The 25646-nt window shown below is 51.3% G+C and overlaps 1 protein-coding gene across 1 annotated transcript in view; it reads left to right on the top strand.

Moving 5' to 3' along the window:
• EPS8L2 (EPS8 like 2) overlaps window positions 1-25646 on the top strand; it is a 62423-nt gene that overhangs the window by 5098 nt on the left and 31679 nt on the right. Inside the window, exons 2-3 of the mRNA XM_050711010.1 lie at window positions 15428-15492; window positions 16331-16386. Of these exons, the coding sequence (XP_050566967.1) occupies window positions 15449-15492; window positions 16331-16386 (100 nt within the window). The 5' untranslated portion in view covers window positions 15428-15448. The remainder of the gene's footprint in view (window positions 1-15427; window positions 15493-16330; window positions 16387-25646) is intronic.

The raw sequence follows: 25646 nt of genomic DNA on the forward strand, positions 1-25646 counted from the left end.
CACTGCTGCCTCTTAATTATAGCTGTGTTCATCTGAGGAGACAGAGTAGGAGAGCCAGGCTTTATGCAGAAGGGAGCACTAATTAAAACCTCTCTGTTCCCTAGAAAGATATTTATGCTTTCCTCTGGGGAGGAAGTGAATGGACTTGTTCCTGGCCATTCCCGCAGGTTAATCTGTAACACTGACTTTCACACAGCAAGGCAGTTCGTCTTGTTTTCAGTACCCGATGCTCTTGGCATTGCTTCTGGGTCGAGATATGGGACTTTCAAAACTCTCTGAAGAGGGAAGAGGAACAACCAGCATCCAGATAGCCTGTGCAGGTGTGGGTGCTGCTTGTCCAGTGTAAGGTTCGGTATTAGGGGCTGGCTCCCCAGTTGTCCCCTGCTGAGACTCCAGCCCTTAGTATCTGACACAGGCAGCACTTCCGTGATGAAGTGTGCCCCAGCCTGCACCCAAGCAACACTGAGAGACGAGCCTCTGACTGGAATTAGATGGACCTCAACAGGCTGGATCCATGCTCAGCTCCACAGGAGAACAGAACCAGGCCCCTCGGGCTGGCAGGGGACGGAGCCTTGCAGCACCAGGCACCTGCAGGCCAGCATCCCGAGCAGATCTCCGGGTGGTGATGGTACACAACTGTGCTGACACAAACCCTTCCAAACTGCAGGAGGACAGTAGTACATCTGCGACATGGGATCAGCAATTAGCCCCACTGAAGTCAAAGCGCTGGTTCCTAAATGGTCCAAGTCAGCATTTTTCAGCTGGCCCTGCAGTACTTCAGTAACAGAGGCTGGTGAGGGGAGAGCCCAGTCCAGCATCTCGGCATAATCTCACTCCAAGCAGGCACTCAAACGAAGCCAGAGCAGGTTAGATATGAATAACGTGGGGAGCATGTTTGTTTGTTTTGTTTTGTTTTCAATAGAAGTGGGGAGAGAAAATGTGCCATAAAAGGCTCTCAGGGTTGATTGCAGATCCACAGCACTGTCAGGTTTGTTGCCGCTGTCAGTTGCTACTGCTTGAATAAGTTAAAAAATAAAAAATAAAAAAATTCACCAACTGACAAAAAAAAAAGCCAGAAAAGCTGCAGCTTAGTCAGAAGAGCTGCTGTACTGACCTAGGTGAGAGCAGGTTGAACAGGATAAATTGAAAGCAAATGTACAGAGCTGTGCTCGTTGCTGGTCTTTGCCAGTAGGAGCAGGTAACACCCTAGGTGTGGTCAGGCCATCAGCTGCCTGAGCAATCCTCTCACACGTGGAAGCACCCTTCTTCCACTGCTCCTCCGCTCTGCTGCTGTTTAAAAATAAAGAAGGAAGGGCTCACTTATATGTGACTTAAGTTACGAAACTCCCAATACTCTTGAGCTTGGAAGAGACAGAGCTGAGGTGCTGCTGTCCTCAAGATCTGCAATGCTGCCCGTGGCATGGAGACAGTGAAATGGGAACAGTTGTTTACTGATAACAGAGCCAGGGGGCATCCCGTGAAACTGGCAGCTGGCAAGTGCGACGCAGACAAAAGGAGATGGTTGAGCTCACCACGCAGAGCTGAGCTGTGGAGCATCTTGCTGCAGGTGTTTTGGGGTGTCAAAAGTTTAGATGGGTAGGATGAAGTGCAGTTGGACAAATTCACCCTGACACCCGCATGGAGCTGAGCACAGGGGAGGGAGAGAAGCGATGGGCCACCCCGTGTCCAGGCAGCTGCGTCTGGCCCCAGCCCCAGCGACTGATCGGTGGGAGGAAATGTCATGTAGGTTTAATCACAGCCTAGGAAGCGAGGGCTGAGGGTGGCTGGATGAAACAAGCTGAGCGCTCAGCTCCCGCCTGCTGCAATCACCTGCAAACTAGACCAGACAGGTCCCCAGAACATCTGCCCCACACCTGGCACAACTCCAAGGAAACTCATAATCTCTGCTCCCTGCCTGCCAAGACCTTGTAAGCCAACGGTCAAAGGTTAGGAGAACATCTAAAGCACTGGTGAAGACAGCAGGGCCAATCTGGGCTGTCACCACTCTCGTCAGTCCTTAGTGTTTCCCCTAGAGCACCGTGTGTGACGCTGGCTCCAACACAATCTGTTCTTGGCCAGACAAGTGCGAATAGCTGCCAAGATGCTGCATGAAGAATCCGCTCTCCACTGCATGGGTGACTGCCACTCAGGACCTCTTGTCTCAGCATCCTGTCCCGCAATACCTCAAGCGAAATTAGGAGTTGGTTAGCTCAAAACACCCAGCTTAGCAGTAGGCCCACGCTAAGCTTTTGCCACAAGTTGGTCCTACAGAGCAGGACTGATGAGGACCTGGCAGGAGAACGCCAGGAGTAGCACTTTGTCATAGCCCAGCTGAGCCCCACCAGGGCTGGGTGTGCTGAAAGAGCATCTTCAGGAAGCGCTGGGAGCAGGAGGGCTGCTTGTCAACCAAGGTCAGGCCAGGAAGGGTAGTTACTGAAAGAGCTAAAAATTACATTTAATATAATTTTATCTACAGTTGAGGGGAACTGTGCTGGAAGTTTTGCTACCAAGGTTGCATATCTGCTGTTCAGGAAAGCTGGTGTTTTCTCTGGTGCAGGATAAATGCCTTTGGTTTCTCAGAGACCCCCTGTCCCTCTCAAAACAACATGTATTCCTGTGCTTTTCTGGGCTACCTGCCCCTCCCATCAAAGCCTGCAGCTCATTGAGTGATCAGCATGCCCTAAAGACAGTCAGGCTGTCGAGGAGAGCTGGACTCTGCCTTAAACCACAGGCTGTAGAAAGCAGCACCTCTGCTTCCTCCTTTAGGTGTAGGAGAATCCATGCAGCCTGCATTGGTACAACGGTGTGCCATCCTCTGACAACCCCGACCTCTGTACAAGGAGGTTGCCCACCTCTTTGCATAAAAGGGCTTTCTTGCTCATTCCCCCTCTCCCCTTTGAGGATCATGGGGTAATTCAGGTCAGCAAGGACCTCAGGAGGTCTCTAGCCCAACCAAAGCTGGGTCAGCCCTGAAATCAGGGCTTTACCTGGTCGGTTCTTGAAAATAAAGACTGGAGATGGCATAGCCTCTCTGGTAACCTGCTCAATAGTGCTGAGCTTCCCACAGCAGAAAGCGTCTCCTTCGTGTCTGCCTGCAGAGCTTTAGTCTTTTGGGACTGGAAATGCCTGTGCCAAGCCCCTGTGAGCACATGGGAGCAGCTGATGAAGCCTTTCCTCTTCAAGACATTGCAGGAAACTCTTCTATGCCCTTTCCGGCTCTGTTAGCACTCCTGGTTTCTTGTAATCCTCACAGACTCTCATCCCAGACCTCTGCTGCAGGGACCAAATATGCTTTTCCTCTTTGCCCTAGCAGAAGTGTAATTTTATTTTATTTTTTTCAGTGAGATTGTTAAAACATTTCTGCACTGTAAGATTAGAAACTGCCATTTAAATTCTTTTGATAAACCCAACCACACACATCCTTCTATTCTAAATGAAACAAAGGGCAAAGGGAACAGATTTTTTTTGTTTGTTTTTGGAATGATCTCTCACGGGACTGTTCTGATTACTGCGTAATTGGCTGTTTGTGCTGCAAAATCCCGCTCCTGCAGGCCTCATCCCCGGAGCCTGGTAGCTTTCAGATCACAGATGGTTACGCTGAGAAAGCCCAGGGTTTACCTGCATGCATGCAGGAGAAGGCTCCACATTTGGCAGTGATGCTGGCTTGAAGCATTCTTGGCCACTCGTGCTCCTGTGACTCTCCTTCGTTGTCCTGGCACAACAGCTCGTGGGGCTGGGCTGTGAGTCAGGTCCTGGAGCTGACCCGGCTGGAAAATGAACCAGCGAGGTGAAAAAACGTGTGAGTCTGGGGGAATGGGTTTCAAGTCCTATTGGTTCCTGCTCTGGGTCACAGTGCTCCTGCACACACTTGCTGGGGGCCACCACCTTGGTGGCCAGGGACAGCAGGGAGGGTGGGAAGTGCTGAAGCTGCTCCTGGAACCAAGACCGTAACTTGTCACCGTACAATGCCAGTTACTAAGGGGGAATCAGGACCACTCGCTCATCTTTAGCCCAGGCCTCAGCGTGAAAGTCAAGCAGGAGCTTAAAGCAGGAGAGAGGAACTACCAGGAGGAGGTGGCTGTATCCTAAGTCATCCACAGGGGCTGATACGAGGAACATCTCTAGGAGACTGCCAACAAACACTACAGTTAGGTCAAGAGGACAGCATGACATGGTGCTTAAGAAGAGGTTAAAGAGAGTAGGCAAGGAATGAGCCCATTTGTATCACCTGCCCTTGTGCCCATCCTCTGTGGCTTTCCAGGCACCAAGTGCAACTCTTCCCCTGACAGCCAGCCGCTCTTCCCAGCTCAGGCACTTGCCCTGCACCTCTCCTCCCAGCCACAGGAGCTGATTCTACTGCTGCCTGCAGCTCTCTCTTTGTGAGACCGTACAGTTTTGTTACGCCATTTTTGTTATTTGCCCTTTCACCCGTGGGAGCAGAGCCCTGCAGGGTCTAAAGGATGTGCTGGAGGATACACAGGAGACCTGCTGCAGACTGGCGAGCTGAAATCTCATCCCTGATGTGCAGTTTGTCTTATGCAAGGAGCAGGTTTTCTGCACAGAGTTTCTGGCAATAGCACCTGGCTCTCGTTCCCTCACTGTTTTCAGTGCCTGTGCATCTCGTCTTTTGAATCCGAAGAGGGAGCAGGAGTATGACACACCGTAACTGGCAAGAGCAATCTGGGCAGATTTGTGGAAAACATAAATAGACACAGGACACGGAAAAGCAGATCCCTGTTCTGTGTAATCCCAGACCCATCATCAGGGAACCTGAAACTGCTCTGCAGAGGGGTGGTTTATCCATAGCCAGTCATCTCCTGACTCTCTGTATGTTCTCTCCTTCGAGAAGCAGGTTTCTTATACTGGGCAGTGGTGACAGCAGAAACAGCAATGCCTGTAATGTATGATATGGCTTTGCCAACCTGCTTTGAAAAGCAACACTCCCTACTTTAATAATTTTCACTCACATTCTGCCCTTATTTCTTCATTTGCAAACTCACCATGCAAAAGAGGCTATCCTCAGAGCAGAGCATGGAAGTTTGGTCAAATATTTTCCAACAGAACACATTTTGCATCAGAAATCACCATTTCAGTTCCTAGGGGGATTCTGCAGGAATCCAAAAATCTCAACATTTCACAGTTAAAACAAATAAATGACTGACAGCCAAAGCACATTTTGAGAAACTCCTGTTTCTGCCTTCCAGGGGTGACCAGAAAGTGATACTTGATAAGAGAATCCCCACACCTTGCCAGCCCAAAATTTGACCTGAGCCCTGTCACGTCCCTGGTACCGCGGTTGCCACCAAGTCCCTGAGCTGGTTAAACTGATGTCAGCTTGTTTTCCTGCAGTGACACTTGTACCGGTGCTCCCACGTGCCAAGTTTTAGCTCAAATGAATTGTTTGTAAGTGGCCAAAAATACACAGACAGGATATGAGTAGGAAGCATAAAATGGGGTGGGAAGAGGTGGCAACGAATGCTGTTGTGATTAGGCTAAAGAGGCTGGAAAAACCTTAAAACATCAAATGCGATTTTCAAGAGATGAATCTCCCTTATATCTTCTGCCCCACCTTCCTGGCCAAAGTCAGAGGGTGAATTTTAAAGCAGGAAATGAAAATTATCGATGCATTAGCTGCCCCGAGCCCAAAGTGCTATAGGCAGACATTTGCAAAAGGAGTAGGGAGCAGTGTGGAACAGCTACTTGCTGGCACAGGCAGAGGGAGAAAGGTTGCAGTCCTCTCCCTGTCTCTGGGGAATGATCTTGTGGTGTGACCTTCCTACGCAGGGAAAGAAGCATTCCTTGGTTCACAATTACCCATCATGTTCTACATCTTGCTGCAACCCCAGGGACTTCAAGACAACCATACTGGAGACAAACTGAAGATGAACACGGCCCCAAAAGTGACTCTCAGCCTAACAACAAACTTCTCTCAGCTGCAAAAAAAAGCTCTTGACACACTAGCTGCCCTGCTGCACACCTGAACCTCTGCCAGACAAATGAATCAGCACTTCAGGGAGTGACCAAAAACACTCTTCCTTTAGGAGGAGGCAGTGGAAACGTCCATCAATCTCAACACCCCTGTCTTACTCATGAACTAGTGGCGTGCAGGAGTCTGTTTACAAGGCAAACTCCTCCTGCCCCTCCTGAGAGTTGGTGAGGGACCAGCCATGCCACCCAGACATCCTCCACTGAAGCATTTCTTCCCTGTCCAGGCTGGCACTAGCCAGGCAAGCAATGTTCAGGTTTAAGTGTCATGGTCCTCCTGGGGCTAAGGCCTTTGCTGGGAAGCAGTGTGGAAAATGCATTTGTCTGCCAAATTTATCTGCTAGGTCACCTGTAAAAGCAGTAGCTGCAGAGGCTGGCTTGTAAGGATTGTACGGTAGTAGGTGGAGTCACAGCATACCTACACATTAAAGCGAATGTTTAATGAACTATTAATGCACTTGGGTGGTCAGCCCAAAGCAATCACCACTGCAGTGGCCAGTCACTCACCAATCTGCACGGCTGCGACTGGCAATAAACCGCGGACACCCCTGGGGGATAACAGGGGCCACCCAGGTGTCAGTGTGGTGTCAGGGCAGTCGGCTGACGGCTGGACCAGCTACTACTTCTGGAAGAAGTGGTTTCGCTTTCCTTTCTTAAAGTCCCAGCACAAGGAAGAACAGCTTGTTGTGCTCTTGATCAGAGCCTTAACACCACTGCGTGAAACAGCAGGGACGCAGACGGGAACCTTCTCCTACACCTTCCCCATCGCCCCGGCTGCTAGCCCATCCTGCCACACCGGTGCCAGCTCTGCTGGCAAAGCCTTCAAACTCCTTCTAGCCCGGAAAAGCCGAACAAGAAAGGAGAGGTGTTCCTGTTGTGCAGTGAGGAGCACGTGAGGACCAGCTCTGGGAGTCATCGCCTGCAGCCAGCAGACATGAGCACGCTGCCAGCTGCGCACAGGGCTTTGGTGCTTTGCCTGGAGACAGAGGCGATTCAATGCCCTCCTTCAGGCTGGGCTGGAGCAGAACAGGGCAGCGCCTTGGGCTGTGATCCATCCTGCTCTGGAACATGACACACATGCAGTCACTCCCTGTTTTTACTGGCCTGACATTCGAGTCCTGATTTCTATGCAGAGAAAATAAAAAGGATCCCTTCCAGCAACAGAGGCGCAGTGTCAAATCCTTCCCCCTTCTGAAAATCACAGCTCTAACCCCATTGCTGCCCTCTAACCCCCTCATTCCCTGCCCGACTCTCTTTTCCCGATGCCCCATCTGCCAGCAGCCAGACAAGGGGACAGCCTTTGCTCGCAGAAGGTGTGGGCACAAAGGAAAACAGGCTGGAGGAAAAGGCTACAAAATTCCCCACACCACTCTTCCCTTCCTGGGAATCCTAAGAAACTCGTGTTGCATTTCTTCCCAGTGGACTGAGAGCACGCTTTGTCCCATTGGGATAGTTTGGAACTAGGATCTTTTAGTTTACACCATTTTAAAAAGCTTTCATACAGCATGCACTCCTCCACCTCCCTCCATGTTTCCAAAAGCATCTATTAATACTTGGCACGCTATTTCTGGGCTGGATTCTGAGGCTTGCTAAACCGCAGCCCAAGCACAGGTAATGCTCAGCTTGGCAGCCCTGGAAGAGCCGGGCTCAGCAGAAGCAGCGAGCCCAGGCCTGCTCTGTGCTTTTCCGTGGCTTCTGTGGGGTTTCTCCAAGAGAAAGGAAAAGTGTGAATTCAGGAGCTGTGACTCAGCCCGGGGACTCTGCCCACACTTCTTTCAGGGGGGCAGCAGAGGTGGAGTCAGCTTCCAATTTTTGTCCCAAGATCCTGGCGATTGTGGCTATTTGTGCGTTTTCCCTGGATATTTATAGGGCAAGGCACTGTCTAGACTTGCTTTTGGTTGTTTCTTTAAGGGGAGTTTTACCTCCTGGCAGGAATATAAAAGCTCCTAGTTTGGTTCAGCTTGTGCGGAGAGCCTTCCTCTGCCACACCGGCCTCTGTGGGCACCCAGAGCCTCCAGCACTGCCTGGGCTCCTGACCTGGGCCTCCACTAAGGGCTGTTTGCAGATCAGCCACAGACTGCAAACAGCCACACACGCCTGCATGTGTATAAAGGTGTGCTGCAGGGGGATGATTTCCCATCCTTTCCCTAGGTGATCTGTGAATCTCACATTGGGAATTTGTAAATGTTGGCACTTCTGCTCCACGGTATCAGTTTGTGTTTCTGAGCATCAACACAAGCTTCCATTTCAGCCCCATGACGGATCAATAGTGCAGACAGCAGATGTGTTGCCTCCAAACTCCTAGTGCAAGCTGGCAGGGCTGTGTGGCCCGCAGGGACCGCTCATGCCAAGCCCAACTGCCGGACAAGCGTGTGGGTGTTCCCCTCTCGATGCTGGGAAGTAGGCCTGTTTTCTCAGGAAATACTTTTTAAGCACAAGTTGTTGTTTCTGAGGAGGTTGGTGAACAAGGCACTGGCTCCTCGGTTGTGATCCTCAGTGATGGGTATAAGTCTTATCCCGTTTGGGCTGAGCACAGAAGGGCACAGCATATAAGAAGGGGAGAGACTTAAAAAGCAGCAGTCAGGGCCCATCAAAGCAGAGGGGTAGCTATAGATCGGAGGTGTCTTGGTCTAAAAGAGCTGCTCCCTGCTTCTTCCACGGAGGCTGAAGAAGACTTGGTTCTTCTCTACCTGGGCCTATGTGTTCAATAGCTATACAGTGAGTGACACACCAGTCCCAGCTGGGATTTGGCTAAATCCACAACATCTTTCTGCCAGCAACTGATGTCACTGACCTGCTGGGCTGGCTTGTATTTATCCGGGTGCTTGTCTTGTGGAGAATGTCTGCAATGTGAAAAATCCTGTGTGCAGAGCAGGGAGTGTTCCTTCCAGGCACCCAGCAGGCTGTACCCACTGCCTGTGATTCTAATGACTGTAACACCTACATGCTGTGCGTACCCTGATGCTATGCATGCATTTGGGCTCACCTCTTCCATAGGGGCTAGCATCTTCCCAAAGCGCCCCGTGATCTTGAGTGGCTCTATCACTGCAAAGATGAAAACTTGAAAGGGTGCCATGGGTGGGAGGGAGGAAACAAAAAAACAGGACTCATTGCTTTCCAAAACATGGGGCTCTGTAAAGACATCTCAAAGAGGGCAGATAATAAAGGGGACTCCCAGGGAGTCTCTGAGAGAGATTGTTTGGATGCTTTTCCCTTCTCAAAGCCGGAATCACCAGCAACAGGTTCAAATGGAGTTGTGAAGTTTGGACTTGGTCTTGCTGAACCACCTTGATTTGCAAGGCCTGATTTGAAAGACGGGATTTGGAAATTTCAGTCTTAAGAGGAAACAAGAGCCTTGTTTGCTTGCTCTTACAAAGCAGCAACAACAAACGTGGCATGTTCACTTGCTTCTTTGCTCTGGATATGGGTTTCCCCTGATGCTATCTGACTAGCCCAAACATAGGTTTTTTAGGAGCGTATGCTCTTGGAAGAGGCTCTACAGAACAGGCTTGAGTTTCTTTCAGTGAGCCCTGCCAGACTTCCTTACTGGCAGGTTCAGAAAAGCAACTGAAGGCAAGAGAAGGGTGGGTCCTTCATAAGGATGCTGGACCGGGACACAAGAGACCCAGGTTAATATTCTTAGATTTGCTGCAGGCTCCTGGGTTACACCCCACAAGCACTTTAGAGACCTAAAGCAGGCCATGTGAATTTACAGCTCTCAGGTGCCCCATGGGGAGCACTGAGCACACACCGCAGAGCCTCCCCAACACCACAAAGCTGTTTTGTTAGTGGGATGGCATGGGATGTTGCCCCTTCTGTCTGCCAGCTCCCCCATATGTTACCACAGCAGGCAGGGCAGATGATGGGAGCTGGAGGGACGCTCACAGGGGCTGTCTGGAACGTGGACGAGCCAAGCAGCGCAGGACACGTCCTGCCACAGTGCCTGTGCTCCCCTGCTCTTGTACACATGACAAGACCTAGCTCCGCAGGACAGGCCGTCAAACAGCTTTCATCAGCGTGACATTCCCTTACAAAAACACCCAGCAACTCTAACAGACAGCGCTTTGTTGTCCTGGGAAGTTAAAAAGATAGCATCACGAGGTGGACAGCTAATGTTTCTAACTTTCTAACTGATGCTTTTTGCTGCTTGCTGAGGCTTTTGCCTATCAAGCACCTCTGCCTGGCCCATCCAATCGGCTGTGGCTGCCTGCACAAACAGCAGCATGCTGCCGGGGATCCGTGCCCTCCTGCCCTGGGGCAGCCTTTCCATCATGTACATTTCACCCATGCCCAAGCCCCGTCACCTGCTTGGTGGTGCCTTCCCTCACCATGTCCCAGGGCACTTCACGTGTGGGGCAGAACAAGGCCATTCCCACCACCAGCTCTGTGCTGCATGGATGGGGCTGCCTGGACTGCTTCACTTGTTGACCTCAGCCCCGTTGGCCCAATCTGGTCAAGAAAAGCTTTAGGCTATGGACATCAAGCCCTATTTGGCCCCTTTTTGGTGACACATTGGTTAAACCAGCAGTATTAGCACAATGGCTCCAATTAGGATAATGTTTCAGTGCAAGTCCACAGGCATTTTGGAAGTCCTATCACACCTAGCAGAATTTTTCAAGGTCTGTTAGAAGTGAGTTAGCCCATGCACAGAAAAGCTTACTTCTATACCTAGGTAGCTTGTTGGGTTTTAAGGTTTTGGAGATGGTTCTTAAACTCTGCCCAGCTCAGGAGTAGCAAGTCCTACCAGACAGAGCAATGGATGAAATGCAAGGTTGAGGTTTCTTTTCCTTCCTCTAGGACCAAGATGTACATGGTCATTGACGAGTTCTTTCCACCTCTTCATGCCACAGTTTTCTTGTGCATAAAACAGGTGAAGTAACTCTAGTCAGAACTGCACAGAGAAAGAAGGTTCTTTTTTTTAAAAAAAAAAAAATATTTTTCCTGAAAGTTTCTGAGATTTGGCTTCATCCCAGCTTGGAATGAAAATGGAATATTTCAAAAATCTCATTCAATACCAACTTAGGGAAAATCGCACTCAAACAGCTCTTACACATAGATGAATATATTTTGTCCTTGATAAACATCAAACGCAATCTAGCTGACGTTAAAGTATACAATCCTGCTGTTTTAACAGATGTAAAATTGGAGATCATTTCAGACTGAACACATCAAATTTTCCACTCACAAGTGTCTTAAGTAGAGCTTGGCCTTATTTTTCTTCTGCTGCTCCAGCAAAACCTGTTACATTTTGCCCAGCGTTTCTCTGCTGCTACAGCTATGTATTGTGACGGGCTCTGACAGCAACAAACCCTCTCCAGCCCACTCTGATCTCAGTCTTAAAGGTGCTCTTAGACCCATGAGGAAAAACACTTGCAGGCACTAGATGCTGCTATTGTTATTGGTATTCACTGTGATTATGATTAGAATTGTACTGGCCCTAAAAATACACGAGTATTTCCCACTTTCAAGGCGTCCAATCTTCACCCAGCATTTAGAATTTTTCACAATCCCTTTCCATTTGCTTGAGAACAAAAACAATACATGACCACAGCAGACGAGCGGGAAGTATTCCTGATAAAAATACCGTATGACAATCGCAGTGATCAGCCCACAGAGAAGAGAGCTATTACTTTTTCCTCTATCCCAGAGCTTCTCCACCCTTGCAGGGGTGCAGCTCCCTCTTCAAAGGCTCAAAGAAAGTCAAAACAATGCATGGCCCTTTTCCACTTACTATAAAAGTACAGAAATGTAGCACAGACAACAATGACAGGCTCCTATCATGAATGTGTGTGTGTCTTTGGGAGGATATTTGACCTTCAAGGGCAAGGATGTCCGGAAAGTCAGGGAGTGAGATTTCCTTGGCTTTAAAGCACAATGCTTCACCCACCTCAGTGTCCTTCAGCACTGGCTTCCACTGGTCTCCCTTGGGCCCCCAGTTCAGCACATGGGACCTCTGGGCATGGCTTGGGCGGACAGAGATGTGGGATGGAGGCTTTACAGGATCACTGCTAAATTTGCCTCTTGCTTCCCTTCCTTATGCATGCTGGCCCCACTGGGGAAGGAGGAGAAAGCAGCCACACCCTGCAGGGAGATAAGAGAGAGATCAGGAACCCTCTAATCAGGAGAGCATGAGCACAGCTGAAATGACAGCAGGGAGAAGACAGCATGTGCATCGGGGTTGCAGGTTGATGGAGCTCTTAGGGATGTCACCATGGGGACGGGGAACCCAGGAAAGCAAGCTGCTCGGCCACAGCCCCTTGAGCTTCTCGCTTCTTGTCCCTGGCTCCATCCACATTTAGAGGTGATGTTCTCTCAGCCACTTCTTCATCTTATTCAAGTCTGGTTGTCTCTCAATTTAGCAAAATAATTATAAAGACTCCAACCCCTCAGAAGTGTGTCCTCCCCCAGTCAACCAGCCAGGATTCAATTAATATCAGACAATTTAAACCGAATTAAAAGGTCTGGCACAAGGATCTGTCCTGGTTTAATTTGGTCAGCATCACACCACACCCTCATTTTGCTTAACACAAGTTTGAACAGAGACATGGTCCTTAAAGCAGCATCAAGAAGGTTAAATAATGAAAATAGCATGAATAAATAAAAAGCAGGGAGCCTAACAGGATAAAGACCTGCTGACTCGGCAGGCGCTCGCACTGCTCCCTGCTCCGTGCCCTTGTTCAGGTGCAGGCAACCTGGAAGCGAGCACAACCTCCCAGCAGGCGAAGGGAGGGGGGCACTGGCGGCACTGGGGTTACTGTAATTACGAACAAGGAGATGGAGCAGGGATCACTCAGGCAGATGGGTCGGACAGAGCAATTGATATCAGCACTGCTGACATTTCATGCTAACGCATTGCAGCTTCTGCTCGGCTAAGCAAAAGCCTGTTGGAGCATCAGCGTATAAGTGGCACAAAACCCCTCGTGCTGTTTCCTGGGCGGCGGGTTGTTCCCATTGCACACTGCAGGCAGCACATTGGCAGGTAGTTCTGGTAACTGCAAAGGTCTGGCGACACTTCTACTAGCTGAGGTACACACTAGCTCATTCTGCCTTCCTCTAGGGAGCCCAGCTTATTCCCTTAGGTATTTTCTTATTAACCGTCAGCAGATAAAGAATTGGCCCATTTTATGGCTGGTCCTGTTCTACCCCTGAGGCTGAGCACTGAATGCTGCCATTCCCATTCCTCTGGCAGCAAGGCAGGATTTGGCCAGATGGATTCTTCCGAAAGCAGGACCAGATCCCCTAGAGTTTGTCTTTTTCTTGTGAAGGAGAAACCAAAAGCAGCATGTCCTCGGCCACGACCCTGGTTCCTCCTGTTGTTTTTTACATCTGGGGCCTGGGAGCAAGCTCTGAACTCCACCAGCCAAACTCGGCACTCCCTTACCTTCTGGAGTAACCTGGATTTCTGCCCATTAAGGACACGGCCCTGCGGCAGTAAGTGAAAGGGAGCCAGAAATATTACATTAATAAGCAGAAACGTTCCCAGCTCTGATCATTAGCCATGGGACTAAAGTGCTCAGACAGTATAAAGTAAACATAAGAGAGCTGGGTTTATTAGAGCACGTTCCCTTTTCCAGGTATCTTATGCTAATGTACACAGAGATCTGAGAGATAGGAACCGTTTGAGGACTGTAAGAGGAAACCAGCAGACAGCTATTAACAGAGGAAAAATTCACAGGTACCTAAGGCTGGGCACAGGGACGGGTTTTCTTACGCTCAGAGAGGTTGGCAGAACACCAAGTTTCTATTCTAACATATATGAATTTATAGCCACATTTGTGTGTGCATGGACTTTGGTGTCTGCCAAAAGAGAGATGAAAATGGGAATTTAATATATGAAAATGGGAATTTAATATACTATCTACAAATTGCACTTCAAAGTAATTTCTACCCGTGCCTTAGCACTGAGGAGCATTACTGCGATACAAAATAGGCTGAAAGCCATCAGGCTGAGCCCAGAACATGCCAGGGGAGTCAGTGTGAACACGAGCATGTGGCTGTGCAATGGTAGTAGCGGCGTGCCCGCATGAAGTGTGCGCACAGGCTGTGTGCCTCACCTGGAGAGCTGTATCGCCACAAAGCACATCCCTCTGACGTGTTATAATCGGTAGGAAGGCTGTGAATCTGCCCTGACCTCAGGGCAAAACGCACAGAGCAAAATACCACAAGCGAGCGTTTCCAACACGAGGAATAAAACCGGATACCTAGGGAATCTCGGGCAGCTCTGCTGATGATACAACAAGCCCTGCAGCAGAGACAGTCAGCCTCCTGTTGGGAAATCCCAGATGCCAGGGATGACTCCAAAGTGTTCCCCAGGGATTGCACACAGATCGAGCCTAAATTCAGTTAAGCAAAACCTCAGGGAGGCAGTTCTGCACGTGCCAACCAACTTGAAAGGTCCCATTGCAGGAGCTCCTACTGAAGACAGTGATTAATGCCTTTCTTCAGACCACCAATGAGTATTTTAAAGCCATACCTTTGAATTCTGACAATTTTATAATGAGGCGAGAGGGATCTGACCCAGGAGAAGGAAAAGAGGTGCTGAGTGCACAGCCCACACACAGGTGCCTCCCAAGCTTCTCAAAAGGGAATAAAAAATCTTGAGGAGTTTGTCTTGGCTTTCCTTCAACTCACGCACTAGAACTGAGGTGGATATCGTGGATCCCAATACGAAATGTCCCCCAAGTTTTTATTATACCTTGTTTTCCTTTCCTTTTTTTCTCTTGCAGTTCTGCTCTCAGAGCAGCGCCTGCATCTCTCTCAAGCATTTTCTCGTTATTTATAATTCTCATCAGCAAAAGGAGGTGAAATATCAGTGCTAAGCCTGCCTGCCTCTCACCAAGTAGCCAGCCAGTGTAATAATTTTTTTCTCCATCCTTATGCTGCTGGTGGAGTAGTCTTTTCTCTAGTTGGGGAATACGCTGGGTAAGGATACTTTAACAGCTGGTGTAGAGCCACATGGCATAAGATAATGGCAGTATGTGCATGAAAAATGACTCAGGACACTTATCATGGTGAGCACACGGCCACAGTGATCTGTGAGCCTGTTAATGGCCTCAGACAGGCCATAAAGGCAAAGGCCTCGTCAGGCCATGCTAAACCATCATCAGGGCTGCGTTGGTAGAAGGCGGCTGTGCTGAGATGCCACGGAGTCTGGGTGTGCCTGCATGGGCTGGGTGAGAGGGTAGAGGTGGAAGTAGGTTTCAGAAAGGTTGTGTCATCTTCACCTCGGCCCAGGTCAGAGCTGTGACAAGTGTCTGAGCCACGGGGCAGAGACCGGCCTGGAAACCCCACTGTACCCAACTGACCGCTCTCACCTGCTCAGGCTGCTGCCTGGGGACCCCAAATCAGAGGTGGGGAGGGCACCATGCACACGGATAAATCATCTGAGTGTGTGATGGCTGGTTTCTGATTGCTAACCCTGTGTTCTCTGCTTCCGCTGCAGTTGCCTGTCCTGTGAAGCGACATGAGTCTCAAGGGATCCCTCAGCAGCAGCCCTGGCTCAGCAAAGTAAGGATCTCCATGGTGGGCTCCCTCCATCTCGTGGCTGGCACCTCTGCTCCTTCCCACCACCTGGGGGGATGCTTCTGCGGGTCCCACCTGCCATCCCCTGAAAATTCCAGGGGTTTGTTTCACCCTTCCTGGGCACCTCACAAGCTGTGGTGGTACCCAGCATCACAGCCTCTCACCTCACGGGCACGTCCTTCCTGCACACTCCTGGTCTCCAGAGAGCGGGGTACAGGTGTAAGAGTGCTGCCGAGCATCGCCAGCACCCAGGGGGACATCGTGACAGGAGCTGCCAGCCACCCCCTGCCTCAGCCATGGTGCCTGACACCCTGAGGTGCTGCTTTGATCTTCCCCTGTCCCCACAATTCCCTCAGGCTGAGCACTCCCACACACAGCCCAGGCAGGCAGGGCAGGGGGAGGGATGGCCTTACAGGGGATATAACCCATGCCTGGCGGCCTGACACCCCAAACTCAAAGCATTTTGTGCTCAGTTACGTCCTTGCACATTTTACAGGGGCTGTGTTCAGTGTCTGAGCAGCTGCAGTGGGTTTTAAAAGGGTCCATTAACAAGGGCCCTAAGGCCTGGCTCTTAAGCTGCCTTGGGTTTAGGTGGACTCGGTGGTAAAATGGGAGTTCTCCTTTTCCCTGGCACGGTCAGAGGAGCAAACACAGGTGATTCGGGGCCACAGCATACCAGATAGCTGTGGTGAGGAGGGCAGTTCTGCTCTCCTTTGGGATTGCCATGGGGCTGCGGTGACGATTGCCGTGTGCATCGCACGTGAGAGCAGATGTTAACAAGGTTAACAAGTGACGGCTGATTTCTGCCTTGTCTCTCTTACAGTGGCAGCATGGGCAGAGCGGACGGAGCCTCCAAGCTGAGCGCAAAGGACCTGTACGGTAAGTCATGCCCACAGACATGTAGGGTTTGCTATAGCAAGGGCACCTCTGGAGATCTGGAGACAGCTGCTAGGGAGCTTTAGGCTGGTACTCAGCCTTGTGTATCAGACCTCCACGCACAGCAGGCTGCCCTGACATGGCAGTGAAAACACACCTTGCCTCCATGCTGCTGTCTCCCATGTGGGGCACAGTGGTGATTTCATGTGGACAGACGAGCAAACGCAGGCACGGCTTCCTCTCGCCCCCCACCCGCCACCCAGATCCTCTCCAGTTATGCTATCAAGATAACCCCATAAGGGGCCCAGCAAAGGAAAAACTGTCCTCAGCATGTTAATGATTATACTCTTTTAACTACTCGGTGAGCCATGAAAACTCCAGTGCCCTTTGGCTGGTCGGAAGCAGAGGGAATCGGTGGGATCAGCGCTTGTGCAGAGTCTGATCTGCTGCTTGTCCATAAACCACTGGAGCTCCAGAGGAGCCAGCGAAACACAGGCTGAGGAGCAGTAGAGAACATTTAGGAATCAATAACAGTTCTTCCTGGTCTTAGAAGCTCTCTTAATGCATCCCAGGTGAAGCCCTGTGGGGTATGCTGGGATGGGCAGAACAAGCAGAGAGCCATGTCAGAAGTCATCCCCCTCAGATGCTCTCTGGATAAGGAGAAGGGGTTTTGTTGGGGGGAACACTTGCAGCTTTTAGGGAGACCAAACCTGCAAACGTTCCCACCAGAGAGCTGTCAGTTTGCCATGTTGATGTTTGCACTGGGTGTGGAAGCGCTGTGACAGCCCCTTGTCAGGGAGCTTGTATTTGGTTGAAAAGCTCCCCTTGGTGCTGCAAGGCGAGGGTGGCTGTGTTTGTCCCTGGAAAGTGCTTTTGGTCGCTGGATGGCTTTGCCTGGAGTTTTATCAGTGTGGAGTGGCCTGAAACTGTGTCCCCCAAATGATGGATTTCGAGAAGAGGGCACTGGTGGGAAGGTAGGGACTGTACTTAGAGGATGAAGTGTTAAACACAGGAACTGCTAACTTTGATTAGCTGCAAAGAAGTGAAACATGGGAATAAAGGTGGATGAGCAATTTAATGCTACTGGACAGGGCTACTTGTGGCCTCGATGCTGCATGATGGGCAGGTGCCAAGAGAAGGTTTGAATTGTGTCTGTCATTTGTCTGGGGATGAAAGGACATGTGTTAAGCCCAGAAAGAAGAGAGAGGCTGAGGAGTGGCAATGTTCAGGTGCTGCTCTACTCTGCACGCAGGACTGCCATCTCAGTCAAGCTCATCTTGCCTCTGACAGCATCATTTCCTTTGCTGTGCTCTGAAAGCTCTTGCAAATCTTGCAAATCAGGGTCTGAAACATTTTAGTTGCAAGGTAAATAGGAAACTGTACAGAGACATGTGAAAATGAAACTGAGAGTTGAAAACTCGGGGCTTGGACTGGCGTACGCTTCGCTGGGTTAGAAACTGGCTGGATAGCCGGGCCCAGAGAGTTGTGGTGAATGGAGTCAAATCTGGTTGGAGGCCGGTCACAAGTGGTGTCCCCCAGGGCTCAGTACTGGGGCCGGTCCTCTTTAATATCTTTATCGATGACCTGGATGAGGGCGTCCAGTGCACCCTCAGTAAGTTTGCAGATGACACCAAGCTAAGTGCGTGTGTCGATCTGCTCGAGGGCAGGAAGGCTCTGCAGGAGGATCTGGATAGGCTGGAGCGATGGGCTGAGGTCAACTGTATGAAGTTCAACAAGGCCAAGTGCCGGGTCCTGCACCTGGGGCGCAACAACCCCAAGCAGAGCTACAGGCTGGGAGATGAGTGGTTGGAAAGCTGCCTGGCCGAGAAGGACCTGGGAGTATTGGTTGATAGTCGGCTGAATATGAGCCAGCAGTGTGCTCAGGTGGCCAAGAAGGCCAACAGCATCCTGGCCTGTATAAGAAGCAGTGTGGCCAGCAGGTCTAGGGAGGTGATTGTGCCCCTGTACTCGGCTCTGGTGAGGCCGCACCTCGAGTACTGTGTTCAGTTTTGGGCCCCTCGCTACAGGAAGGACATGGACGTGCTCGAGCGAGTCCAGAGAAGGGCGACCAAGCTGGTGAGGGGTCTGGAGAACAAGTCTTACGAGGAGTGGCTGAGGGAGCTGGGCTTGTTCAGCCTGGAGAAGAGGAGGCTCAGGGGCGACCTTATCGCTCTCTACAGTTACCTTAAAGGAAGCTGTAGTGAGGTGGGGGTTGGTCTGTTCTCCCACGTGCCTGGTGACAGGACGAGGGGGAATGGGCGAAAGTTGCGCCAGGGGAGTTTTAGGTTGGATGTTAGGAAGAACTTCTTTACCGAAAGGGTTATTAAGCATTGGAACGGGCTGCCCAGGGAGGTGGTGGAGTCGCCATCCCTGGAGGTCTTTAAAAGACGTTTAGATGTAGAGCTTAGTGATATGGTTTAGTGGAGTACTTAGTGTTAGGTCGGAGGTTGGACTCGATGATCTTGAGGTCTCTTCCAACCTAGAAATCTGTGTCTGTGTCTGTGTCTGTGTCTGTCTTGGAAACAGGGCACGAGCTCAGGTTAGCACCCACTGATGGAGACAGCCCAGGGCTCTGAATTATCAGGGTGTTGGGGTGGGATCTAATTGTGTGCACAGGACTGATGTGGCAGCATCTGGTGGTGAGTACTGCCCACCCTGCAATGCCTTCATCGTAAAAGCAAGCAAAGGGAAAGGGTGAAAAACTGCTTTGAAACCAAACACTTTCTCAAATAAGTCATTTTAAATGCTGAGTTACACCTTCACATCTTCAAATTTTATTTATTTTTTTTTGCACAGACACACCCCAAAAGCAAATTTCAGCAAGAACAGGACCTCTCCCACCAAATTACAGCAAACCTCAAATGAGTACTGTAAGTCCAGAGGCCAAATCCTCAAGAGGAATTAAATCAGCGGCCCCTGATTTCCCTCCCGCCTCAGCAGGGCACTATGAGGGCTGCAGTAATTTACTGCAGAAATCAGTGGCTGTTGGCTTGCTCGGCTCCGTATGCACAAGCACGTCCATGGAGTTTATGCCTGGCAGAGCTTGAGACTTGCTCACTAATTCAGCGTGCCTTTTCCAAAGGACACTCAGCGTGTGTTAAGCCGATATTTAAATGTTTGGGTCCCCTTCCCACTTGAATCCTCCCTCCCCCAACATCAGTTTCTGCTGTGAGCTGGCACATTTGGGGGTGGAGGGCAGGCAAGAACTAAAATTCCAGGGAGAATTATGTTTCATAATGAAACAAATCACATCAAGCCGAGCTGGCCTTGATTATGTGATTATGATGCTGCTAAGGGACATGCAGAGCTTAGGAGACTTTTTATGTTTCCATTTTTCTCCTGTGCAGTCAGGCTGGACACTCAGCCTGTGCACGCCGCCAGGCCTCCAAAGTCTGGGTGCGATGAGCACACAGACATCTGCTGCATTTAAAGCTCGCTGGGTAACGTCCTTCTGCAGATCCAAAGCACACAGATGTCTTAGATTGGATATTAGGAAGAATTTCCTCATGGGAAGGGTGGTCAGGTGTTGGGGCGGGCTGCCCAGGGAGGTGGTGGAGCCACCATCCCTGGAGGTATTTAAGAGACGTGTGGATGTGGCATGTAGGGACATGGTTCAGTGGTGGACTTGGTAGTGATGGTTGGACTTGACGATCTGAAGGGTCTTTTCCAACCTCAATGATTCTGTGACTCGATAGCATGCAGCTCACAGCGCCCAGGTCCCAGCTGCTGGGCCACGCAGATCCGCAGAGGTGCCAGCCCCTGAGGAAGGTTGGCTGCCCTGGTGCCACAGCTGGCCTGCTCTAAGTACTGTGACACCAGGTACATGGCACAGCACCAAGTCTTTTACGTTGTGGTGAGCACAGAGGGATGCAGAGAGACCCAAATCACCAGGGAATTCTGCAGCAAAATGGCTTACAGCCCTGAGATATCTTCCCCCAGCTCTATCTCTACCAGAATCTCCATCAAAGCTCTTTCTAGGGTGCTCAGCCATCCTTGGCGGAGTTGCCTGGCTGTCACGGGAGCCGTGTTATCCTTCCCACCCCCCTTAGCAGAACAGCATCACGTTTGCTCAGCTCCATGTTCTGGAAGCATCTGTGGCTGCCTGTACAGAGAGCCCCAGCTCGGCGGGCAGCAGGGGGAATGGCTGTCACCTCTCAGGTTGCCACCTTGCTCAATGCACAGCAACCGGCTGAATAAATGTTAATGCGTACCATAAATAAATTAAGCCGCTTCTCCGCTTACCGGCATCTCTTCTGAACCCAGATGAAAGGCTGTGGGGGTGAAACCAGCGTGGGTCCAGCAGGAGCCACGGGAAGGGCTGGAAGGGAGGTGTCTGTGCATGCTTGCCACTCCTTCCTGTGGCGATAGCCGGGTGGACATCTGCAGGCACTCATCCAAGCTGCTTTTGTGGATTATCGGATGGTGCTGTCTCTCGTGAGAGATCAGGCACTGTAACCGGGAGGAGCTGTATAGAGTCGAGGGGAGTTTAATGGTTACAGCGGGTTTCACACGGCGCTAGGAGAAGGAAATGGCCCTGCAGCAGAGCTCACTTCTTTTTAGTGCCGAGTCTGTCCCTGTGATGCTCAGCTGCTTTCTGCCCTGACAAGAGCCGGCGCCAAGCCACCCGCCTTCCTCGATACGCTCATTTCTGGGAAAGACCCAACCTTGGTGTGGCACAGGGCTGGAAAAGGGAGTTCAGGGCATGAGCACTGCCGGCGGCCCGAGTTAGGCTGGAGAAACCCGGAGCTGCAAGGCAGCAGCGTGCGAGGCGCGATCACTTGACACTGCATGCCTCCCGTAACCCAAGAAAGGCTTTGGCACTGTAACAGGACACGGGATGCGAACACAAAGACAAGCGCCGCTCCCGCCGGGCCCCGGGACAGGTATCATCTGCCTGGGGAGCCGTGGGGAGAGGAGACCCCTGAGCTGTAGGCAGAATACGCTGATGGTGAATGACTGACTTAGGTTTAATGGTCACAAGCCAGCTCCTGGGGGTCTCTGCAGGCCTCCTGTATCTCCTCCGGGGGCTGTGTGGGGAAGATAAGACTGGACAGCTCCCTGCATGGCCCCTGGCCTGTAATTCCTTGCCAGTTGCTCTCCCATGTCCCCACTTGCACCTTGGGTGAGCACGAGGTGAAGCAGGGCCTTGGCGAGACACCTTTACAGACAGGGCTTGTGCCAGCTCAAGCAGAAAGACAGAAACACTGGCTGGCTACCGCCTTTCTTTCCCTAAAGTTAGCAGGCGTTTAGCAGCCCAGTTTTTCTTGCACACTCCTCCCAAAGGACTTGCTTACTGCTTGCCCAGGATCTCGAGCACAGGACAGGGCGCAGGGACACACAGCTGTCTGCCTCCAGCGGCTGCACCACCGGGACCAACACATTTCACCTTTTCCCTGCTCCCGCCCGGTGCCAGCATGGTCTGAAAGCTGCTCAGAGGAGGGAGTGTCCCTGCCGACGTTTTCCCAGTGCAATGGGGCAACAGCAAGGAGCTGAAATACTCCTGCGATAGGTGGAGAGAAAGGCAGGACAGCTTTCCCACCTGCTGCTGCTGTTTGCTTCCCCAGCCTGCCGCAAGAAAACCCCCGGGCAGCACTGATCTGCTCACACGGGTCCGAGTCAGAGCACTGCCTGAGACACTGGCTCCCCATCTCCCCCGCCATCAGCCTTGAATAACTCCCTTGTCCGCCCCCCGGCTCCCTCTGTGCCACTTCAGCGTCTTTCTTCACGTCCCCTTTCCCGCCCGAGATTCCAGCTTCAGATTACGCCAGCTCCTCTCCAACGCTGCCTTGCGGGTGAGCCTTTTATTTAAAGCCTGGAAACGTAATACTCCAGCTGGAAACGGGGCTGGAAGAAAGCAAGTGAGCCAGCATTCCTGGTGGTTCCTGCAGACCAAAACCCGGCGGTGGCTCAGCCGGTAGGCGAAGGCTCTGCTCTGGGTGCTGCTGGCTCAGCTTGGCCCTGGCTGCTCCGAGTAGGCAGCCCTCATGTCCCCATCACAATGCTTTTGGGATGGCAGCTAGCAATGGGGTCTGCAGAGAGGCCTTTCCCCCTCTGACCCCACAGTGCCTGGTCAGCCCTTTTTCCTTGCCGCTTCAAGCCTGCTGAGTGCAATTTCTCTCCTCGCATGGAGGATCTGCTCAGAGTTTATTCGTAGGGACATTTTCTTGAATGGAAATGGGTTGTTGGATGTGCCCAGGTACTCTGGGAACAAACGCTGGATTAGTTACTTAATGACGACAAAAACAATAGGGGAAACTTTTTGTTATGAGTGGTTTTTGGTTCTCAAGTGAAGCAAATTTGTCAGTTTGTTTACTTAAGTCAAGGGCCTGATATTCAAAAAATGTCATTACTGGCTACAGGGAGCTTAGAAAACATCATTTTGAATTGTTTAGTGAAAAATAACCTGGCATATTTCTTCCAGCTCTGATGTTAAAGGAACAGGAAATGCCTCTGCCTGTGAGTTTCTCAATAGCCTGCTTATTTTTTGCCGAGCGGCTGCTCAGGATGCTGCTGTCCGTCCCTCGGCGTGCCGGGCACAGGCAGGCAGTGTTACTTGATGTGCACAGCCCGTGCCCAAGGGTCAGGTTTTCATTTGCTCTTCTAGAGTGGGTTGTGTCTTCAGCTAATAAAAGAGGAATGTGAGCAATTGGGCTTGAGCTAGTGGCAAATATTAGGCATGCCAGGGAGGAATTTAGCCTCCTGACACCGACTAGCTGCCAACATGCTATCAGACAACAGCTCCCCGCTACCCGGCCCATTCACACCCCCAGCGTCAATGAGAGCCTTCTCATTCACTTCGGGAGCTTCCAGATACCGCGTGCCATGTGCCACCCAAAAGGGGTAGCTGTCCCCACAGATTCCCAGTGTCATGGCCACTGTTACTGACAGCCTCTGGAAGTTCAGAGAGGACCGTGGTGGTGGCAGGAAGGACAGGGTGCTCGATGCTTTGGAAGAAGCTGCAAAGAGGCTTCCGAAATGGAGCCTAGGCAGTGGCTCTAAAGCTTTTGGTAGCCTTTCACTCCTGCTGCCTTTCTCCTCTCACTTCTCAGCAGATCTTCGTGCAATGCCACACTTTTACTTAGTTAGGGCTTAGTTACACAGTTAGGGCCGAAGGCTGGCTCTGCACTGGGGCGGCTTTGCTGACACGATCGCACCGATGCAGCGAGGTGCTCCCCTGTCAGACACTACCCCTGCCAGCAAAATTTTCCTCTGGCATTGCTTATCCCAGGTCCTACGTGCAAAACAAGCTGGTTGCAATGTTATTCCAACCTCCTGTGGTTTCTCCTTCCTTGAAATACTCATGCGGTGTGGAGGAGAGCCGGGCAGGCGATGGCACGGGGCAGGCAGGAGCACTACGTCCCACACGCTCTCCCCTGTGCTGGCCAACCATGGGAACCCCCGAGCAGGGAAGCTCCGGCAGCAACAGAGCCTGCAGATGCCTCGGGGCCGGGAGCCCAGGCGCAGCAGGTCTGTGCAGTGCCCGAAATCAGATCCTTGACTAACCCTGCAGAACCTGGAGCGTCCTCCCACTCGGCGAGGAAGCAGGAGCCTGTTGGGTCGGCAGAGCTGCACACCGCAGATGAGCGATCAGACTGCCAGATCAGATCTGGCCTCCTGCTCCCATCCTGGGAATGGATGCTGTTTCGTAAGGCTGCTTTAGAATGCAGGCCTGGCAAATTTGCATAATTGCCATTAGCATTGTGAAGCATTTGCTGCTTTGTTTCTCCTCTGAAGGGCTGTGTCCTGACCTGTTGCTTTGGCAGAAGAACTAGCTCATACTACATAGGCAGGTTACTATAAAGAGCGCGTGTGCTGCTAGATAGTAAAATATAAAGAAAATATAAAGAATTGGCAAGCTCTAGAAGGCAACAGGCAGGACTTTCCTCAGGCTGCTCTAATGGGCACAGGGAGGTCCCCAGTGCAATGCAGGGGGAGGGAATCAAGGAGAGGTCTTTGGCTTGGTACTGCCAATGATAACAAACCAATCCTATAGATACCATAAAACATAATGCGCAAAAGAGCGTAAGTACTGTCAAATGGGAATGGCAGAGCCAAATCTGCTCAGGCTCACACCACTTTTACACCAGTATCTCAGCTCTGAATTGCACTGCACTGGATCCTTACTCATCCCCTGCAGTGTCTCAGCTTTGTGTCCGTGTCTTTCACCAGGGCTTTGAAACAAAGCTCAGTGCTTGAGCAATAGTCCTGACTCTTGGGTCCCTTCGAAATCCTTGTAGGATAACAGCCTTTCTAGGTCTGTGGTCCCTGTTGCCCTGTGGTGCCAGCCCCTACAGAGACGGATGCTCTGCAGCTGCCGCACTCTCATCTTGCCAGCACAAGGTGGCCGAGACCTGCGGCGAGGCAGTTCGCCAGCCATCTCCCAAACCTGACCCGGCAGGGACAGGGGGACAGACTTTCTGTGCAGTCTCCCTCCCACGCCCACACCAGAGGTGGCTGTGCTCCCCCACGGTTGTGCAAGCGTGGGCTGCATGTAGGGCAGAAGCAACGACACCACAAGGCAATATCGTATCGCGTTTCACTTGGCTGATATTACTCCTTGGTTCCCTACAGACTGCTTCACTGATGAGTTGTCCGTCCCCCACATTTTCTACAGAGCCTTCCACCCAGCAACAGCAGAAAACAAATATGGGGAGATGCGGGGAGGATGAGGGAGGATCCTGGGTGATAAAACTCCCTAATTAAGCAGCGAAGGCTGTGCACAGAGCGCAGGCTGGGGCCTTCGCAACGCTGGTGCGAACGGCTGCGTTTGTCACAGCAGCACCTGTTTGCACCACAAGTGACTTGGCCCTGGCGTACAGCAAGAGCGTGGGCGAGTTTTTGTTTATAGCAGAAATGAGATTGCAACGGAAGGGCAGAAATGGCATCTCGGGGCTGAGCTTTGGGACCCTGCCTGTAACTGACCTGTAAGCCCTCATGAGGGTCAGCAGAGCACCACGGTCCCCCCTCCGCCAGCAGGAGGAAAGTGCTCAAATTCCCCCAAAACTGCTGGAATGCTTCGTGTCACACTTAGTGCTACAGCAGTCCTGAGGCCCTTCTGCCCTCCTCTGTACTACTCAAAATCCCTGTTGAGTTTAACCAACTTTAACCCACTGGACAGAATTTATCCCACTAGGCGATCTGTTGTGCACACAATGTGCCAGGTTGAAGGGAGTGTTCACAGCCACGTCTCAACCCCTGGAAAAAAGGGTGTTGCATGGAAATGGGGAGGGGACTTGGCACTTAAGATGTGTTTTGACTTCCTG

Source organism: Cygnus atratus, chromosome 5 (assembly GCF_013377495.2).
Source record: "Cygnus atratus isolate AKBS03 ecotype Queensland, Australia chromosome 5, CAtr_DNAZoo_HiC_assembly, whole genome shotgun sequence".
In the NCBI taxonomy this organism is placed as follows: domain Eukaryota; kingdom Metazoa; phylum Chordata; class Aves; order Anseriformes; family Anatidae; genus Cygnus; species Cygnus atratus.